A 21,990-nucleotide genomic window follows, 5' to 3' on the forward strand; every position below is an offset into this window, starting at 1 on the left:
GAGATTGAGGGCATCAAGTTTAGATTGTAGGATGGCTGGGGTGTTAAGCATGTTCCAGTTTAGGTCGCCTAGCAGCACGAGCTCTGAAGATAGATGGGGCGCAATCAGTTCACATATGGTGTCCAGAGCACAGCTGGGGGCAGAGGGTGGTCTATAGCAGGCGGCAACGGTGAGAGACTTGTTTTTAGAGAGGTGGATTTTTAAAAGTAGAAGTTCAAATTGTTTGGGTACAGACCTGGATAGTAGGACAGAACTCTGCAGGCTATCTTTGCAGTAGATTGCAACACCGCCCCTTTGGCAGTTCTATCTTGTCTGAAAATGTTGTAGTTTGGAATTAAAATTTCTGAATTTTTGGTGGTCTTCCTAAGCCAGGATTCAGACACAGCTAGAACATCCGGGTTGGCAGAGTGTGCTAAAGCAGTGAAAAGAACAAACTTAGGGAGGAGGCTTCTAATGTTAACATGCATGAAACCAAGGCTATTACGGTTACAGAAGTCATCAAAAGAGAGCGCCTGGGGAATAGGAGTGGAGCTAGGCACTGCAGGGCCTGGATTCACCTCTACATCGCCAGAGGAACATAGGAGGAGAAGAATAAGGGTACGGCTAAAAGCAATAAGAATTGGTCGTCTAGAACGTCTGGAACAGAGAGTAAAAGGAGATTTCTGGGGGCGATAAAATAGCATCAAGGTATAATGTACAGACAAAGGTATGGTAGGATGTGAATACAGTGGAGGTAAACCTAGGTATTGAGTGATGAAGAGAGAGATATTGTCTCTAGAAACATCATTGAAACCAGGAGATGTCATTGCATGTGTGGGTGGTGGAACTAATAAGTTGGATAAGGTATAGTGAGCAGGACTAGAGGCTCTACAGTGAAATAAGCCAATAAACACTAACCAGAACAGCAATGGACAAGACATATTGACATTAAGGAGAGGCATCCTTAGTCGAGTGATCAAAAGGGTCCAGGGAGTGGAGAGGTTGGTTTGGGGGTCACGGCGATTTAGACAGCTAGCCAGGACATCGGTAGCAAGCTAGCATAGGATGGAGGTCTGTTGTTAGCCACCTCTTGCGTTCCGTCAGTAGATTAGTGGAGTTCCGTGTTGTAGAGGGGATTAGTCCAAATCACACAACAAAAAAATAAAAACAATAGATATAGTTATAGAGGCCCAAGAAGAAACATAATAATAATAAAAATAAATAAATTGTCAGATTGTCTATTCTGAGAGCAGCCAGTAAGACAGCTAACGGTTAGCAGGCCGCAGATGGGCATTCAGGTAACGTCGCGACGGAGGAGCCAGCCGGATCTCCTTCGGGTAGATAACGTCGGCAGTCCAGTTGTGAAGGACCGGTGGGGCTCCGCGTAGGCAGTGAAACGGGTCCGGATAGGTGACTGCAGCCCAGGAGTGATTGACGGAGCTCAGGAGTGATTGACGGAGCTGGCTAGCTCCGGAGTAATTGATGTTTGCTCCGGAATCGACGAAAGCAGATAGACACACGGATAGCAGCCAGCTAGCTGTGAGATCCGGGAGTGAATGTCCAGAGAGCAGTTGAAATCCAGGGACATGGAGAGAAAAATCGGTCCGGTATGTTCCGTTCCGAGCCGCGCTGCGCCGTACAAAACTGGCGATAGATTTTCGAGTTAAAGGATAGCTGATGACCACAAACCGTGGTTAGCTGAATACTAACGAGTTGCCAGTAAAGAAGCTAACTAGCTTCTGATTAGCTTCTGGCTAGCTCCTGGCTAGCTTCTGTCTAGCTTCTTGGAGGATTGCAGATTTGAGGTAAATAATACGTATTTAAACATATCAATTGGTGAGGCAGGTTGCAGGAGAGTGTATTGAAGATGAGTTGGAAAATAAAAATAAAATGTATGTGAAAAAAGTTGTAAATATATATATATATATACACGACACGACAAGACGAGGACAAAAGACGTCTGAACTGCTATGCCATCTCGGACACAATATGAAAGCTGGTGGTTCCTTTTAACATGAGTCTTCAATATTCCCAGGTAAGAAGTTTTAGGTTGTAGTTATTATAGGACTATTTCCCACTATACCATTTGTATTTCATTAACCTTTGACTATTGGATGTTCTTATAGGCACTTTAGTATTGCCAGTGTAACAGTATAGCTTCCGTCCCGCTCTTCCCTGGGCTCGAACCAGCAACACAACGACAACAGCCACCCTCAAAGCAGCGTTACCCATGCAGAGGAAGGGAAACAACCACCCCAAGGCTCAGAGCGAATGAAGTTTGAAACGCTATTAGCGCGCGCTAACTAGCCAGCCATTTCACTTCGGTCACACCAGGCTCATCTCAGGAGTTGATAGGCTTGAAGTCATAAACAGCGCAATGCTTGACGCACAACGAAGAGCTGCTGGCAAAACGCACAAAAGTGCTGTTTGAATGTATGTTTACGAGTCTGCTTCTGCCTACCACCGCTCAGTCAGATACTTGTATGCTCAGTCAGATTATATGCAACACAGGACACGCTAGGTAAGATCATCAACCATGTGTAGTTAACTAGTGATTATGATTGATTGATTTTTTAAAATAAGATAAGTTTAATGCTAGCTAGCAACTTACCTTGGTTTACTGCATTTGAGTAACAGACAGTCCTTGTGGAGTGCAACGAGAGAGAGGCAGGTCGTTATTGCGTTGGACTAGTTAACTGTAAGGTTGCAAGTTTGGATCCCCCGAGCTGACATGGTGAAAATCTGTCTTTCTGCCCCTGATCGAGGCAGTTAACCCACCATTCCTAGGCCGTCATTGAAAATAAGAATGTGTTAACTGACTTGCCTAGTTAAATAAAGGTGTAAAAATATATATATATTTTAAATTAAATAATAATTAATCGGCGCAGGAAAATATAGATTTCCGATTGTTATGAAAACTTGAAATCGGCCCCAATTAAAATCGGTCGACCTCGAACTATACATTCATGTACATACTACCTAAATTGGCCCGACCAACCAGCGCTCCCGCACATTGGCTAACCGGGCTATCTGCATTGTTTCCCAGCCACCAACCCCTCTTTTTACGCTTCTGCTACTCTCTGTTCATCATATATGCATAGTCACTTTAAAAATACCTACATGTACATACTACCTCAATAAGCCTGACTAACAGGTGTCTGTATATAGCCTTGCTACTCTTTAGTGTTTTATTTCTTTACTTACCTACACACACACACACACACACACACACACACACACACACACACCTTTTTTCCCCCCGCACCATTGGTTAGAGCTTGTAAGTAAGCATTTCACTAAGGTCTACACCTGTTGTATTCGGCACACGTGACAAAAACACCTTTTGATTTGATTTTGGAGATGTAATTAAGATTTCATAGGGAAAATGCGGAGTAGCTCATTACAGTGCAGATAAGTGTCAGTCTGCCGTTGTTGAGGCGACAGCGTGCGTCTAAATAAGTTTCCACAGGGAAACTTGACTAAGAGAAATATGATTCCATCTGACGCTTCCCACAGGAGGCTTCTTTTTCTACTACGCCATCTCTGAGTACGTTTGCGAGGAACTGAATACGATAGGGAATTAGTTCAACTATCCTTTTTTTTGGTGAATCACATTTTTATTTTGCGTACCCAAGTTTGGGAAAACCTGGTCTAAACCATTTGATTTTGCATTTTTGTTTTATAAATAAATATTGATATAAAAATATTGAGTCTCTCGCAAGTCTCTCAAAGTTCTTGGTGGGTATTATTCTACTGAACTCAGCAAAAAAAGAAACGTCCATTTTTTATGACACTGTCTTTCAACGATAATTTGTGAAAATCCAAATAACTTCAGATCTTTATTGTAAAGGGTTTAAACACTGTTTGCCATGCTTGTTCATTGACCCATAAACAATTAAAGAACATGCACGTGTGGAAAGTGTGGACACTAACAGCTTACAGACGGTAGGCAATTAAGGTCACAGTTCTGAAAACTTAGGACACTAAAGAGGCCTTTCTACTGACTCTGAAAGACACCAAAAGAAAGAAGCCCTGCTCATCTGCTTGAACATGCCTTAGGCATGCTGCAAGGAGGCATGAGGGCTGCAGATGTGGCCAGGGCAATAAATTGCAATGTCCGTACTGTGAGACGACTAAGATAGCGGTACAGGGAGACAGGACGGACAGCTGATCGTCCTCGCAGTGGCAGACCATGTGTAACAACACCTGCACAGGACTGGTACATCCGAACATGACACCTGCAGGACAGGTACAGGATGGCAACAACAACTGCTTGAGTTACACAAGGAACACAATCCCTCCATCAGTGCTCAGACTGTCCGCAATAGGCTGAGAGAGGCTGGACTGAGGGCTTGTAGGCCTGTTGTAAGGTAGGTCCTCACCAGACATCACCGGCAACAAAGTCGCTTATGGGCACAAACCCACCCTCGCTGGACCAGACAAGACTGGCAAAAAGTGCTCTTCACTGACGAGTCGCGGTTTTGTCTCACCAGGGGTGAAGGTCAGATTCGAGTTTATCATCGAAGGAATGAGCATTACACTGAGGCCTGTACTCTGGAGTGGGATCGATTTGGAGGTGGAGGGTCCGTCATGGTCTGGGGCGGTGTGTCACAGCATCATCGGACTGAGCTTGTTGTCATTGCAGGCAATCTCAACACTGTGCGTTACAGGGAAGACATCCATCTCTCTCACGTGGTACCCTTCCTGCAGGCTCATCCTGACATGACCCTCCAGCATGACAATGCCACCAGCCATACTGCTTGTTCTGTGTGTGATTTCCTGCAAGTCAGTAATGTCAGTGTTCTGCCATGGCCAGCGAAGAGCCCGGATCTCAATCCCATTGACCACGTCTGGGACCTGTTGGATCGGAGGGTGAGGGCTAGGGCCATTTCCCCCAGAAATGTCCGGGAACTTGCAGGTGCCTTGGTAGAAAAGTGGGGTAACATCTCACAGCAAGAACTGGCAAATCTGGTGCAGTCCATGAGGAGGAGATGCACTGCAATACTGTTACTTTAGATTTTGACCCCCCCACTTTGTTCAGGGACACATTACTCCATTTATGTTAGTCACATGTCTGTGGAACTTGTTCAGTTTATGTCTCAGTTGTTGAATCTTATGTTCATACAACTATTTACCCGTTAAGTTTGCTGAAAATAAACAGTTGACAGTGAGAGGACATTTCTTTTTTTGCTGAGTTTATTACTAGCTCAAACACTGAACCTGCAAAAATGACATTCCTTTGTGGGTGATGGTAATTTCAAATTAACTTAAAGAGAGAGAGAGAAGTCCGCTCAGACAGATCCAGCTCACGAGCTCCATCAGCAGCATATTTGAATTTAGAATGGAAAATTAAATGTAATTTATGCAACAACTGTTAGTGCATCGAATCGTATCGCATTGAACGTTCCTCTAATCAAACCAAATCCTTTCAAACTAAAATGTTTTTGTTCCAGTATCATATCGGAGCCCATGTATCTAGATGCATATCAAATCGTCTTGAAAGGGAAAGATGCAGATCACTAGTACAACAGTACTGGTTTTGTCTTCCTGGGCTCATTTACACAAGTCACACTCTCCAGGTGGGGTGCAGGAGGAAGGATGGAGGGGAAAAATGAGACAGAGAGAGACAGAGCGAGAGAGCAGCCTTGGGCCACGCCTGCTCGCCATTCACATACAGCATGTTCATACATTTCCCTCCTCCATCTCCAGCAGACCAGCCATGTCTGAAAGAGCTGGTGGTCCATGGATCCAGACAGTGAGAACCACACAGCTCCATTAGAGGGGCTAGGCCTTTACACCCGTTCTCCTGGGGGAGAGGAGAACCAGGTGGAGTTAAGAGAAGTGATAGACTGGTATAAAACCACTATTCTGGAACAACTGATGGGAGCTGAGGATGGGTCAGCAGCGAGAGAGAGAATTACTGACAGAGTGAAAATAGTGGCAGGGCAATAGGACTGAGGGAGACAGACGGAAAGGTAGGTAGACAGAGAGGAAGGGTGGAAAGAGAGGGGGAGGGAAAAAACAACAGAGAGAAAGAAAGCCAGACATAACCAGCCTGTCTCCCCGACCGAGGTGTCAATACAGCAGAGGGAGAGGCTGTAGACAGCCGGCCTTTCTTCACAAGTCCCCAGTGCACACATTTACCACACACAGAGAGGCAGAGAGAACGAGCGAGGCAGAGAGAGAATGAACTACAGGAAATACAAACTAGAGGTTGGCCGATTAAATCGGCATGATTAGTTTTTCTTAACAATCGGTAATTGGGATATTTTTGCCGATTATGGCCGATTTGCATTGCATGAGAAAACTGCGTGGCAGACTGACCACCTGTTACACGAGTGCAGCAAGGATCCAAGGTAAGTTGCTAGCGAGCATTAAACGTATCTAATAAAAACATCACTAGGTAACTACACATAGTAGATGATACTAGGTTAACTAGCTTGTCCTGCATTTTTATTTTTTTTATTTTACCTTTATTTAACCAGGCAAGTCAGTTAAGAACAAATTCTTATTTTCAATGATGGCCTAGGAACAGTGGGTTAACTGCCTGTTCAGGGACAGTTAACCCACTGGGGTATCGGGGGTTTGAACTTGCAACCTTCCGGTTACAAGTCCAATGCTCTAACCACTAAGCTACCCTGCCGCCCCATATGTGGTGCCTGTTAATTTATCATCGAATCACATCCTACTTTGCTAAACAGGGGATGATTTAACAAAAGCATATTCGCGAGAAAAAGCACAATCGTTGCACGTATGTACCTAACCATAAACATCAATGCCTTTCGTAAAATCAATGCAGAGAAGTATATTTTTTTAAACCTGCATATTTAGATAAGAAATTCATGTTAGCAGGCAATATTAACTAGGGAAATTTATCACTTCTCTTGCGTTCATTGCATGCAGAGTCAGGGTAAATGCAGCAGTTTGGGCCACCTGGCTCATTGCGAAATAATTTGTCAGAATTTTACATAATTATGACATAACATTGAAGGTTGTGTAATGTAACAGCAATATTTAGACTTATGGTTGCCAACTGTTTGATAAAATACGGAAAGTATCAAAATTATAGTTTCCGGATTTTACCATATTAATGACCAACGGCTCTTATTTCTGTGTTTATTATATTATAATTAAGTCCATGATTTGATAGAGCAGTCTGACTGAGTGGTAGTAGGCAGCTGCAGGCTTGTAAGCATTCATTCAAACTTTACTGCTTTTGCCAGCAGCTCTTCACAGCGCTTGCGTCACAGCTCACAGTGCTTGCTTCACGGCGCTTGCGTCACGCCGCTTGGCGCCATGTGACGCAAGCGCTAAGCGCTGTGACGCTAAGCGCTGTGACGCAAACGCTAAGCTCTGTGACGCTAAGGGCTGTGACGCTAAGGGCTGTGACGCAAGCGCTCACAGCGCTTAGCGTCACAGCGCTTAGTGTCACAGCGCTTAGCGCTTGCGTCTCAGCGCTTGCATCTCAGCGCTTGCTTCACAACGCTTGCTTCACAACGCTTAGCGTCACAGCGCTTAGCGCTTGCTTCACAGCGCTTAGCGTCACAGCGCTTAGCGTCACAGCGCTTGCTTCACTAAAGTGCCTATTAGAACATCCAATGGTCAAAGGTATATCAAATACAAATGGTATAGAGAGAAAGTCAACACATCATAATAACTCCAACCTAAAACTTCTTAACTGGGAATATTGAAGAACTAGGAATATTGAACCACCAGCTTTCATATGTTCTGAGCAAGGAACTTAAACGTTAGCTTTTTTACATAGCACATATTGCACTTTTACTTTCTTCTCCAACACTGTGTTTTTTAATTATTTAAACCAAATTGGGCATGTTTTTATTACTTATTTTAGACTAAATTGATGTTATGTCTGTATTATATTAAGTTAAAATAAAAGTGTTCATTCAGTATTGTTGTAATTGTCATTATTACAAATATATAAATAAATAAAAAAATTGTCCATTTAATCGGTATGGGATTTTTTTGGTCCTCCAATAATCGGTATCGGTGTTAAAAAATCATAATCGTCCGGCCTCGAATACAAACCCTCCAACCCAAAAAAGCCTGTGGGGTTGATGGTATCCTCAATGAAATGCTAAAATATACAGACCATAAATTCCAATTGGCTATACCTTATCATCCTCAGCTCTGATATATTCCCCAATATTTGGAACCAAGGACTTATCACTCCAATACACAAAAGTAGAGAAATTTGACCCCAATAACTACCGTGGGATATGCATCAACAGCAACCTTGGGAAAATCCTCTGAATTATCATTAACAGCAGACACGCAGATTTCCTCAGCGAAAACAATGTACTTAGCAAATGTCAAATTGGCTTTTTACCAAATTAGCGTACAACAGACAAAGGTAATCACCCTGCACACCCTTATTGACAAATAAACAAAAACGCTACGTCTTCTCATGCTTTGTTGATTTAAAAAAATTGGCATGAGGGACAGCTACACAAATTGATGAAAAGTGGTGTTGGCGGAAAAACATACAACATTATAAAATCTGTGTTCACAAACAACAAGTGTGCAGTTAACATGGGCAGAAAACACACATTTCTTTCCACAGGGCCAGGGCGTGAGACTGGGATGCAACTTAAGCCCCACCCACTTCAACATATAAACAGATTGGCGAGGGCACTAGAACAGTCTGCAGCGTCCGGCCTCACCCTACTAGAATCTGAAGTCAAATGTCTATTTGCTGATGATCTGGTGCTTCTGTCCCCAACAAAGGAGGGCCTACAGCAGCACCTAGATCTTCTGCACAGATTGTCAGACTGGGCCCTGACAGTGAGATAAAAATAATGGTGCGCCACAGGTAACTTCCACAAAGCTGTGAATGATCTGAGAGACAAGGCAAGAAGGGACTTCTATGCCATCAAAAGGAAAATAAAATTTGATATTCCAATTAGGATCTGGCTAAAAATACTTGAATCAGTTACAGAACCCATTGCAGTTGTGAGCTCACCAACAAAGAATTCACAAAACACCAAATTGAGACTGCATGCAGAATTCTGCAAAAAGATTCTACGTTTACAACGTAAAACACCAAATAATGCATGCAGAGCAGAATTAGGCCGATACCCGCTAATTATCAAAATCCAGAAAAAAGCCGTTATTCTACAACCACCTAAAAGGAAGCGATCCCCAAACCTTCCATAACAAAGCCATCACCTTCAGAGAGATGAACCTGGAGAAAACCCCTCTAAGCAAGCTGGTTAAAATACCAGTGAGCAATCACAGCAGCAAGATTTGAGACCTGTTGCCACAAGAAAAGGGCAACCAGTGAAGAACAAACACCATTGTAAATACAACCTCAATTTATTTTCCCTTATGTACTTAAACTATTTGCACATCATTATTACAACACTGTATATAGACATCATGACATTTCAAATGACTTGATTCATTTGGAACTGTTGTGAGTGTAATTTTTACTGTTAATTTGTTATTGTTTATTTCACTTTAGTTTATTATCTATTTCACTTGCTTTGGCAATATTTTTCCTATGCCAATAAAGCCCTTTAAATTGAATTTTGAGAGAGTGCGCAAGAGAGCGTGTCCGAGAGAACGAGACCGGGAGAGAGTGAGCATCAGATACATAATCTAAGGAGGGGTGTGGTTGCCAACAACCCTTCCACATTACATCACTGCTCTGCATTCTCCAGCACAGTACTCCACAGGGACAGGGAGGAGGGGAAGAGGGATAGGAGAAGGAGAGGGAGGACAGCTTATCATTTCACATCTTTGTAGTGAGTTAACGAAGCCATTCTCTCGACCCCTAGACTATAGGGAAGGATGGATCCAAGATGACTTTGCCGCTTCTCTTCTTTTCTAATCTAACCTCTCCTCCACCTGCTGCAGGGCCTCTTCACCTTCCAGACCTGTCACTTTCTCTCCCTCTGCTGATGATCCCTTGTTCTGGCTGCTTGTGAATGTGTGACGTGTGTGTGTGTGTGTGTGTGTGTGGAGCTGGACCCTAAGCAGTGTGTGTGTGTGTGTGTAGAGCTGGACCCTAAGCAGCGTGTGTGCGTGTCTCTCCACACTAAGGCCCTGGCACCTGCTCAACATTACTCAAGCTCATGCACTCCCTTCGAACATGGAGGCTACTTGGCAGTGGCAAGGTGTCCCAGATTACTTCATTAATAGTCAACCACAGGACCTGCAGTTTAGCCTATTCTCTGAGCACTACAGGGCTAGAACCAGGTTATTAAGTAGCTAAGAGGCTAGTAACGAAAAAGCTAAATAGTAGCAAAGACCCTCAGTTTGCTAATGTGGCTAATGACTGCGATGCTAATGCTAATTGTGTCAAAACAAACATCATGAAGACAGGCCATTCTCCTCACATGTTAATTGACATAACATCACAGTGGTGTCAGTTGTTTAGTCTTAACTGTAAGTCAATTAGGATCATCCGATGTCTAAATACAGATACCCTAATTTGTGATATCTTAAGCCTCCTCAGTAGGGAATGGCTAACCGCTAATGGCAATTATTCAAGCACCATGCTAATAAGTTGGCTAGATAATTATTAACTTAATAATGACAAGATGGTTGATGTCTCTATGATTGGAGAAGGTTAGCTAGCTACTGTTATCAGCACATGGAGTGACTGGGCATGTTAACTACAGTCAACTCGCTGGATTACAAGGCATCCACTGTATAGGCCAGGGTCCGTCCCCCGCCTCCCCCGGTTTCACGTTTTGGTTTTTGCCCTTGCACTACACAGCGGATTCAAGTAATCAAAGCTTGATGAGTTGGTTATATGAATCAGCTGTGTAGTGCGAAGGCAAAAACCTAAGCGCGCACACCGGTGGGGCCACCAGGACCAAGTGTGGGAAAACTCTGGTCTCGGCCAACGAAGTGATCCCAGAGCTCTTGCTGAGAGGGATAGGGCAGGCCAGGATGAAGGATGGGATTCACCGTGCAGGCAAGGCAGCGAGTGAAGCACCCTCCCCAAACCCATCACTGAGATGGATCCTTCCAACTTCCCATAGATCACTAGCAGACAGGCCAGCCCAATAAAGCAGCAAATGAGACCGGGGTGGGTGACGGGGCAAAAAGGTGACAAATAGGACCAAGGCTTATGTATGACATCATGTTCTCCAGAGGGGACAGAGCGGGAGAGACGAGGTCAGAAAAACAAAGCATGAGCCTTGTTCATCTTATCATTGCTGTGCTGCTGCTTACGAGCCTCTAAAAAGCATACCTCTAATGCCTTTTCAGCTAGTCGTGTGGTGATACCTAATGTATATCACACCATTATTTACATTCCAGTGCCCAACACAGGCCATTATGTGACGGAATGCTCACTCATTACCCTGGATAAACCAGAGTCAGCGCTTTGCAAACAAATAAAGAACAATACTGGTCAATGCTGATAAGCAGCATGTTAGCCTAGCATAGATTAGCCGTAGCAATACCTTTAAACTGCATCCGGAAAGTACCGCACTCTACCTTCAGGACAATAAAAAGAGACCAAATACTCCCAAGTCTGTATGTAAAAAAAAATATATAGATATTGGCCTATTCAGCAAACTAAAGGGTTAGGCCTATAAATGCAACTGCCTGCAAAAAGAAAAAACACTAAAAATAGAGCCTGGTAAAATAAAAAAGGGAAAAGGAAAAAAAGAACCAATGGGCCCGAAGGGGGGACCTTAAAACTTAAGGACAAAAAGCTCTTCATTAGCATAGCAACCATCTGCCCAGATCAAGCCCATCTCTTCTTCTTTCCCTCCCCTCGCTGTATCTCTCCCTCGTGCTCCCTCTCATTACCCCTCATTCTCTTTCCATCCCTCTCTTTCTCTCTTCATCCCCCTCTGAACCCATCGTCATTACCAGCATTACGCCACTCTCCACTTCTCCTCCACCCCCAGGGCCAACGCCGTCCCCCCAGGGAGGAGCCCCTGGCCTGGGCGTCACGGTCACCTCAGGCCCCCTCTGTCTGATAGATCGGTCTCCAAGCCCAGCCTTGAATAAGGGAGGGTGGGAGGGAAACCATCGCCCCACCACAGTACCACGCCCTGCGTTCCACTGTCAGCTACCTGCTGCAGTGATAGCCTTGGACAGCCTATCATAGGAAGACAGTGTACTAGACAGTGTACTGCAGCAAAGGGGCTGAGTTAGCTAGTGTTCTAGCAATACCGCTGTGCGCTCACTTTCACTGTACTGAATTGAAGGCAGCCACAGGCTTCCCCAGCATGAACCCTGTAAAAGACCTTCAATAGGCCCCTTATCCTCATTGAGGGACGAGACAATGTCCTTCATAGTCAAGAGGCACTATTTTCAGTCCTAGTGTCCTTGCTAGGCTAGCAATGTAACTATTGCTATTCAGGGGGCAGTGCCAGTTAGTGGTTATGCCATTTAACCGAGCCCAATATAAACAGCTTTTCACACATAAGTCTTGACAGCAAGGTTGAAACATGGGGTTCTTCGTACAGTTTATAATGTGACTGTAGCCCACCTTTGTGAGTGCCAAGCCCCTTCCTATCCAAACATTTAAAAAAGGGGTAGCTATACATTCTAATCAACTGAGCCTCATTAAAATCATTTCACGCATAAGTCTTGAAGAAAGCAAGGTCGAAACTTTGGTTAGTAGTCCACCTTTGATAGAAGTAGCAAAGCAACGCACCTTCCTTTTCAATCAGGTTGGATGGAGAGATCACTATAGGGGAAAACAAAACCATCACAGAGAGTGTCCTTGCCCTAGATCAGGTATTCTCAAACTGGGGTACGCGCAATGCCGTCAGGGGTACTCCAAATTCTTCACATTTTCAAACAGTATATTTATATTTTCCAACGAGGCTATACATTTGGGTGAGGTTTTTTATACCCCTCGCCTGAGTAGCCTCGTTTCACTGCCAAAAATAACATTAAACCATCTAGTGTTCAGCGAAATAACAACAATGTCAAATACAGGTAGCCTAGTCAAATAATCAACATCCAATCACATTAACCTTCACTCTCGCGCAGACATTTAGAAACATGACCATTTGAAAAATAAGCCACAGGAGTTTGAGCAAGAATAAAGACGGCTTTTGAGTAGTAAGACATGTATAAAAGCAACATATACCATTAAAATAAGAAGGGGGCTGGAAGAGTCTTATATGGTGACCTACCGAGTGGCTAGAACAGGCAAGCCCCATATTACTGTGGAGGACTTTATTCTTCCTGCTGCCGCGGATCTGTCTGGGACAATGCTGGGGGAAAAGGCCCAAAATAAACTATACAGACAATGCCTTCATCAAACACTGTTTCATGAAGCATCAGTGACATGGCAGGAGATGTTTTGAAACAACTACTGCTTCGCATACAAGCCAGTGAATTATATGCGTTACAGCTGGATGAGTCAACAGGCGTGGCGGTCCTGGCACAGCTCCTGGTATGCCCGTTACGTCTATGGGGAGTCAATTAAGGAAGACATCCTCTTCTGCAAACCACTGGAAACCAGGACATGAGAGGATATTTGCAAAGTACTAGACAGCTTTGTGACATCAAATGGACTTTGGTGGTCAAGATGTGTTAGTAACTGTACTGATGGTGCAAAAGTCATGACAGAGAGACAGTGGAGAGGTAACGCAAGGATTTGCTCCCGATGCCACTTGGGTACACTGTAGCATCCACCGAGAGGCTCTTGCTGCCAAGAGAATGCCTGACAGCTTGAAAGATGTTTAGAACACTACAGTGAAAATGGTCAACTTTGTAAAAGCAAGGCCCCTGAACTCTCGTGTATTTTCCGCATTATGCAATGATATGGGCAGCGACCATGTAACGCTTTAACAACATACAGAAGTGCGCTGGTTATCAAGAGGCAAAGTATTGACACGTTTTTTAAAATTGAGAGACGAGCTTAAAGTTCTTTACTGACCATCATTTTCACTTGTCTGACCGCTTGCATGATGATGAGTTTCTCACATGACTGGCCTATCTGAATGATCTGAATCCAGGATTACAGGGACTCGCCGCAACTATATTCAATGTGCAGGACAAAATTGAGGCTATGATTATGAAGTTGGAGCTCTATTCTGTCAGCATTAACAAGGACAACACACAGGTCATTCCATCATTGTGTGATTTTTCTTTTTGTTGCGTGCAAATTAACTCAAGCTTACGGACAATGTCAAATGTGATAAAGCGAAGCACCTGGGTGAGCTGGGTGCACAATTACACAGGTACTTTCCCCAAACAGACGACACGAACTGGATTCGTTATCCCTTTCAATTTAGTCTCAAATGAATAATGAAACATGTTCAATTTGGTTTAAATAATGCAAAAACACAGTGTTGGAGAAGTAAACGTGCAATATGTGCCATGTAAAAAAGCTAATGTTTAAGTTACTTGTTCAGAACATGAGAACATATGAAAGCTGGTGGGAATATATATATATTATTGGTTCCTCAATATTCCCAGTTAAGAAGTTTTAGGTTGTAGATATTTTAGGAATTATAGGACTATTTCTCTCTATACCATTTATATTTCATATACCTTTGACTATTAGATGTTCTTAAAGGCACTTTAGTATTGCCAGCCTAATCTCGGGAGTTGATAGGCTTTAAATCATAAACAGCCCTGTGCATCCCAGCACTGCTAAGAGCTGCTGTTTGAATGAATGCTTACGAGCCTGCTGCTGCCTACCACTGCTCAGTCAGACTGCTCTATCATATACCTAATTATAATAAACACAGAAATAAGAGCCGTTGGTCATTAATATGGTCAAATCCGGAAACTATCATTTCGAAAACAAAACGTTTATTCTTTCAGTGAAATACGGTACCGTTCTGTATTTTATCGAACGGGCGGCAACCCTAAGTCTAAATACTACTGTTACATTGCACAACCTTCAATGTTGTCATAATTATGTAAAATTCTGGCAAATTAGTACGGTCTTTGTTTGGAAGAAATGGTCTTCACACTGTTCGCAACGAGCCAGATGGCCCAAACTGCTGCATATACCCGGACTCTGCTTGCAATGAACGCAAGAGAAGTGACACAATTTCCCTAGTTAATATTTCCTGGTACCATGCATTTATTTTAACTAAATATGCAGGTTTAAAAAAATATACTTCTGTGCATCCATTTTAAGAAAGGAATTGATGTTTATGGTTAGGTACATTCGTGCTAAGATTGTGCTTTTTTCGTAAATGCGCTTTTAAGAAATCATCAAGTTGGTGTAGGCTGTAATTCGATGATAAATTAACAGGCACCACATTGATTATATGCAACGCAGGACAAGCTAGTTAACCTAGTATCATCAACCATGTGTAGTTACTTGGTGATTATGTGAAGATTGATTGTGTTTTATTAGATAAGTTTAATGCTAGCTAGCAACTTACCTTGGCTCCTTGCAGCCACAAGGTCCTTTTGGATCCTCGTGGATTGCAATGTAATCGGCCATAATCAGCGTCCAAAAAGGCCCACTTACCGATTGTTAAGAAAACTTGAAAATCGCCCAAGGCGATTAAATCGGTCAACCTCTAATTGAAACAGTGCCACACCAGTGGAAGATCTGAGACCAATCATACAATACTCTCCTTTTGGAGATGTAATTATGATTTCATGGGAAAAAAAAGAGGCGTAGCTCATTACAGTGCAGATAAAATAGTGTCAGTCTGCCGTTGTTGAGGCGGCAGCGTGCATCTAAATAAGTTTCCACAGGGAAACTTGATTAAGAGTAATATGATTCCATCTGAAGAAAAATAAACTACAGAGGTAACAGTGGGAAATGCAAGCTTGGCACCCCAACTGGACACTTCTTTTTCTACTACGCTATCTCCAAGTATGTCTGCGAGGAACTGAATACGAGAGGGAATTAGTTCAACTTTACCTCACGGACGCATATGTCACGTTGAGACTATTGATGCACAGATATGACATTTTTGGCCGATACCGATATACAATATTTTCCTTGCCAAAAAAACCCTGATAATGATAACCAATAATTACAATTTTAGCGGCCTTTTAACTATTTAACTGTACTAGAATGCTTCACACACACACACACGGACGCAGCAGTCTAAGGCACTGTATCTCACGGCAAGAGGCGTCACTACAGTCCCTGGTTCGAATCCAGGCTGTTGTGTGTCAAAGGTTTTGTGTGTCAAACAACACTATTTGACCAATCAGGACCTGAATATGACTGCACGTCACATAATAATTTAACGCATTCATACATTTTTTACGTAGTTATTACACGATCACTCGTATTTCATGTGTCACAACGATTCATCGATACGTATGCTATGATGCTGGTAAAGTTGTCTCGCACACCTACAGTGCTGGTCATAAAAAAAGCTGGCTAGCTCATGGATGCAAATAATGTTCTTCCCCAAAAACATAGCAAAACGACATCTGTTTCAGTAGCTATATAGTTAACTAGCTAACTATATAGCTAGGTGTAAAAATAACCCTACTTTATAAGACAGTTCTTATTTGATTATGGTGGTCAGACCCATCTATGTGAAGCTAGCCACAATAAGGATTAGCCACAACAGTCGACTTTGCGGCTAGCCTTCAAAATAAAAGTATGGCATAATTCTATTTGTATTCATTTGCATCACTGTCAATGACATACTTTTATTTTGAAGGCAAACCGCAAATTCCACTATTGTGACTAATCCTTATAGTGGCTAGCTTCACAACACATAACCCGGTGGAGCCTCACTAGCCAGATAAAGCTCGCTGGCTGCTTATAACATTAGCTTTGGCCAACAGGGTTAAGTAGCTGGCTAGCTATTTATTTTCATTAACTGAAGTTACATTTCAATAGGTGAACAACAATACTTACAAGTATTCCTAAATCATTGCTAAGAATAATGAAAATGACTGCAGTTTCTACTGGTCATTGTTTTCAGGCTGATTGTATCGGTGCTAGCTAGGTAACAAGCTAAAGCTAGCTACCCCAGAAGTTGCAGTCGAACAAATTAAGCTTTATTACCAACGCGATATTGAAAACACATCGTTCGTGGCCAGTGTTTGCAGACTTTTTTGTACAGCTTTGACAGTGCTACTATATCTTTTTTGACACGCAATGACCCAAACTGCCTTCCATAGCATGTATGTCGTGAAGCAAATAGCAGTGACGCTATTACTGTGCAACTCCGGTAGGGCAACATCTGAAAAACAGCGTACTTGGTAGTGTGTACCGGTGCTCGACCAGTCGGTGAAAGCCAACATCACCCACGACAGAGAACGGTTGATTGGTAAGGACAATGAATTCCATTATATTGGCTTTAATGGATTTCACATTTGAGTTGTCTCGCTGAAATGTTCTTACTCTTTCAAATGACTACACGACTTGTTGACTGCTCAATCCAAACAACAGACATTGTGGGCTAGGTTAGGAATGCTGTGTTGCGCAAACTTTTACGTGCCGTCATTACGTCCTGTACATACGTTATATAGGTATGCACGGTAGCTTTGACATCGATTTCTTTAACATCGGGCCGATACCGATGTTGGCATTTTTAGCTAACGTCGACCAATTCCGATAATATTGTGCATCCGTAGTTGAGACAACACGTCACAAGACAGGCCTAAGGCTCAATCTACCCATTTGTCGAGACTATTTGTTGTTCACTTTCTCTGTCTTGAAGTAAATATCTGCCATACAAATCCTGAATAAACTCCCCATTGGTAAAAAAAAACTTTGGAATAATAACTGCAGTATCAGTGAGGGAGACCGAGGCTGGTGGATCGGGGATTCAGGTAGCCAGGCTTCCCTAATAGGAAGGCCTTGAAGTCAATGGCAGAAAGTAGCTACAAAGGGGTGGAAACCAGTGACGCCTCACAACACCTCAAACCAATCCCTTGCTTGGGCGGAGCTCAAAAAAGGTGCCCACTTAATTAGTTTGGGCCGTAGGAATAACAGTGGTCGGGAATAGCTGATTAAAATCCCATCAAAATAGGTTGATTGATTGCGGTGTTTGTGGTGACTTTCAATTTCAATAAATCGGAGACCGTCGGCAACACTTGATACACTAAACTTTTACCATAGCCTGTAAGTAGACACGTCATTACATATTTTTTTGTAGTGATCAAGCAGAAGAGTTGTAGTGCCTTCAATGACTCGATTGTGTGTATAGAGCACACCACTGGCAAAACAGAATTCAGTTTTTCCCTCCAGGTTTTCAATGTTACAAACTAGCATACGTAACAACTCTGCAAAATGTGTCCGACCCAGTCGCAAAACAGTGACGAACATAATGCCGCACCCCTTCCACAAGCACATGGGGGGAGGTTCTTGAAATGTAAAATCCACAACAAAATAATTGCACACCATTCTAGCCAATTCTTCAGACATCCAAAGGTTGGTGTGACAATGTGTTTTGGATGCATGGCTATGCAAAACTAGGGCTGAGGTTATGACTTTTCGTACACATTGATGCATCCCCCTATCTCGAAAGAGTGTGAAAATGGCTATAAAGCAGAGGAAGGTAGGCAAAAAATGCAGTCAGTCAAAGGACAAACTTTCTTGGAAATACGCAATTTTTGCATACTGCAGGAAGAGGCCTGGTCATGAATTAAGTTGCTCAAGAGAATATGTGACTGAAGAAACACCATCTGAGCAGTAGGTGGACAGAGGACTCACACTGACAGTAGTGATGGGGGAAACCAAATCGATACAGTTACACATCGGGATATTATTTGACGATAGATCATATTGTTTTGACAATATCATTTTTGCATCTGCACCAAAACTCCAGTCATTTTCCATCTCCTTTTTAAATAGGGAGCCAATTTGTTTTCAGCACTTTTATTTCCATGACTGACTAGTTCTCATGGCACTCTTGTCCCTCTGCAGTAGACATAGATTGAGCAATATGTTTGGAACAACGAATCGCAATACATATAGAACCATGAGGATCGATATACATATATCGGCACCCAAGTGTCGCAATATTGTATCGTGAGGTCCCTGGCAATTCCCAACCCTAATGGACAGCCTAACAGACGCACACACACAGGGAAGAAAAATACACACAGATCAAGCTGGACAAACACACAAACTGATAAGGATGGACAAAAACACACACGGAGGGCAATGTTTAAGGCCTAAAACATGACTATCATTCAAAGTCACAGAGAGCCCAGTCACCCTTGTTTGTGTGTAGGTAAACATCCCTGACCCATTGTTATCCCCACAGATACATGACTAGATCTTTTTCCTGACTTCCAGACCCTGACTCCATTGCTAGAACTTTACACATTTACCCCAGAGGACAAAGCAGCACGGCCTGCCTGCACTGTTCACCGTGAGTATCTTCTAGGCCCAGCCCATCCCAGCTCCACTCCCTCAGTGTGACCCTTTTCCATAAGGCCCTGGAGTGAGCTCCCTGTTACTGCAGTACTGAATCCCATTATATCAATAGCTCTCTCTATTTGGTTTGTAATTATACTGGCTCGACAAAGCTTTTATGCATGGGCTTTGTCGGATTGGATATTTGAATTAATGTTGTGAATCAATTGGACCCTATTTACGTGATGGCATAGGTTATCTTTCCTTATGTAATATGCTTAAATATAAGACACGGAGTGTACATTTTTGGGAGCATAGTTTTATGGCTACCTGATTTGATAATGAATATACTAGGCAATAGCCTCAATTCGCTTCCGACTAAGTTAGGTAGCTAATGTGAAATGCATTCATAGGCAAGGATAAATACCATTTATAGCTTTGTATAGTTAAAAATGAAACGTCAGCAAAACCTATCCACTTTAAAATGGCAGTCATGCAGGATATTATCCACTTTAAAACTGCCTTTGGTCAATGGAAAACTAACATTACACCATCAGTATCTTTGATTAAACTGACTCCTCGTGTAGTGGAGCATAGAATCAAAGATTTTTATAACTAACCCAAGATAAACCACAGCCTGTTTCAAATGGTAGCAAATTAATAATTAGTGGGCAGAACAAGCAAGGAGGTGGGCAGAACCCAGCACGAGCTAGCGAGATCCTATTGACGCATTCTAGCATGTATTTACATATTCCGTTAGAGAAGGCCTACGCGTGTGCAGTAACTCAATTCGCCCTGGCACTCGTAAACAACAGTCTCTTTTGGGAACAGAAACCTGCATTGAGATCAAATATGCTTAATCGATTACAAAATGTGCATCAAGTCTCATCCCATCTCCTCCCACTGCCGGAAACTGGGCTTCTGCTCATCACATTTGGTGGTGAGTGGAAACGTCAACCAGATGCTTCAGGTTTATAAATCCGGTTAAACATCTGGGTCATTGTTCCGTCAGTGATATAATCTCAGCAATCTCTAATGTGATGATGGGTCATGGCTAGTTTGAGCTGTCAGTGTCAGATACAGCATCAGCTAGAGACCACCTTACATTATTCAGTTAAAGTCCTTTCTCTCATTGTTTAAGCAGCAGTTTTAACAAGTGTTCCCTCTTCTACAAAAGTTGTCAATGATTCATTTACTGAAAACCTGAGATGCAAACTAGCTATCTAATTTATCAGCAATGTTCGTTTAATTAGCTAATAAGTTAGCCTAGCAAACCTGCCAGTTAGCTAAACTGGTTAGTGGAGTAAGTCATTTATTTGGGTATAACTAACAATGTGCCAATGATACTAACAAACTAGCTAATCGTTATACCAGCTATCAGTAATAAAAAGTTAGCTAGCCAAGCCTGCTAAGTCACACCCAGTTGTACTGCACATTTCAATAAATGTGGGCAATATGCTGAAGCTAAATACAGTAATTGCAACAAATACACAAGCGCGCGGACAAAACGTTCGCAATGCCGGTTATAGCATGCTAAACCGGTGGCGGTGTAACGTTACTAATTAATTTAACCAGCTAACGTTATCTGTCAATAACGGCAAAACACACATTGTGCTTGAAGCTAGCTAACTAATGTTACCTCCAGCGTTGAACACATATTGTGTGGCTAGTTAGCTAACGTTAGCAGACAATTACCTTTGTTTCCCGTATGTCTTGCTTCCCTCCTTCTGGGTACCACTGCACCCGGACAAAACCCCTTCCCAGAGGTGCCAGGCTGTCCACAACACTGCTCTCGGTGTCCGAGTTACAGGGGATACAGCCACCTCCTACACCGCCTCTACCTCCGCCATCGTCGAGGTCCGAGTCTGAATCAAACTCCTCCTCGCCTTGTATCATTCTGACTAGGCCGAACCGGACCAAGTCGCGATACCGACCTGACACCAAATCGTGGGAGAAAAGAAGCCGCTGGGAGCCGCCTGCAGAAGGAGAGAGCGCCATGGATGGAGGCTCCGAACCCGGGCTTACAGCCGGAGAAAGAGCTGCGTCTGTTGCTATTGCGTCCGATGCCACGGGTTCCGCCATCGCTGCAGTTGTCAGGGAATAATGCGATAAAGGGAGACCGATGGTGGAGAAGAAAAAAGAGAAACCTGTAACCATGGAAGTGCACGTGTTTACGTCGATAGGGCGCGCGCTGCGTAAACGCACTCAGAGAAGAGTCTAGGGCCTGTCAAATTGACAAAGGTGTTTTTTTTATTACAGCGTGGGTTTGACTCTGAATAAATCAGTCTGAGACAGCAGACAGTTATATCACACAGTTATTATAACACCTCTTTCTTTATATTCAGGTGTATTTATAGTCAGGTGCTGCTAGCTATATGATGATACAAATGTATGGTGCAATGTGGCCAATTTCATATAATTAGGGTCCCCCTTAGGACAAGTCACGGCCTATTGACAATAAAGTTAATTCAATATCACAGCCATGATAATGGTATTTTTTATAGAATTTATTACAGAAATGCAAACACGATGAAAGAGAAGACGCCAATTTCATCAACAAGTCTGTAGCCCGGGCCTGAATATGCATTATATGCGCGCACTTCACCAAAAAGCATGAATGGAGCAATTTTCGCCACTTGGTGTCAGTGTTCGAGTGCTGAAATTGGCTTATTGCAGACACAGCCATGGTTTTTAACACAGGATTGTGGCATAAAATAACATATTTTGTGCATACCGTGCCTGACACTGTAGTTGTGTTGTGTAGG

At 43.0% G+C, this 21,990-nt stretch overlaps 1 protein-coding gene across 1 annotated transcript in view; it reads right to left on the bottom strand.

Moving 5' to 3' along the window:
- LOC115142594 ((E3-independent) E2 ubiquitin-conjugating enzyme UBE2O-like) overlaps positions 1-21,403 on the bottom strand; it is a 56,707-nt gene extending 35,304 nt beyond the window's left edge. The window contains 1 exon segment of the mRNA XM_029682166.2: positions 20,921-21,403. Within this exon segment, the coding sequence (XP_029538026.2) occupies positions 20,921-21,382 (462 nt within the window). The 5' untranslated portion in view covers positions 21,383-21,403.
- Positions 21,404-21,990: the final 587 nt, after the last annotated feature.

This window comes from Oncorhynchus nerka, linkage group LG15, assembly GCF_034236695.1.
Source record: "Oncorhynchus nerka isolate Pitt River linkage group LG15, Oner_Uvic_2.0, whole genome shotgun sequence".
NCBI lineage: Eukaryota > Metazoa > Chordata > Actinopteri > Salmoniformes > Salmonidae > Oncorhynchus > Oncorhynchus nerka.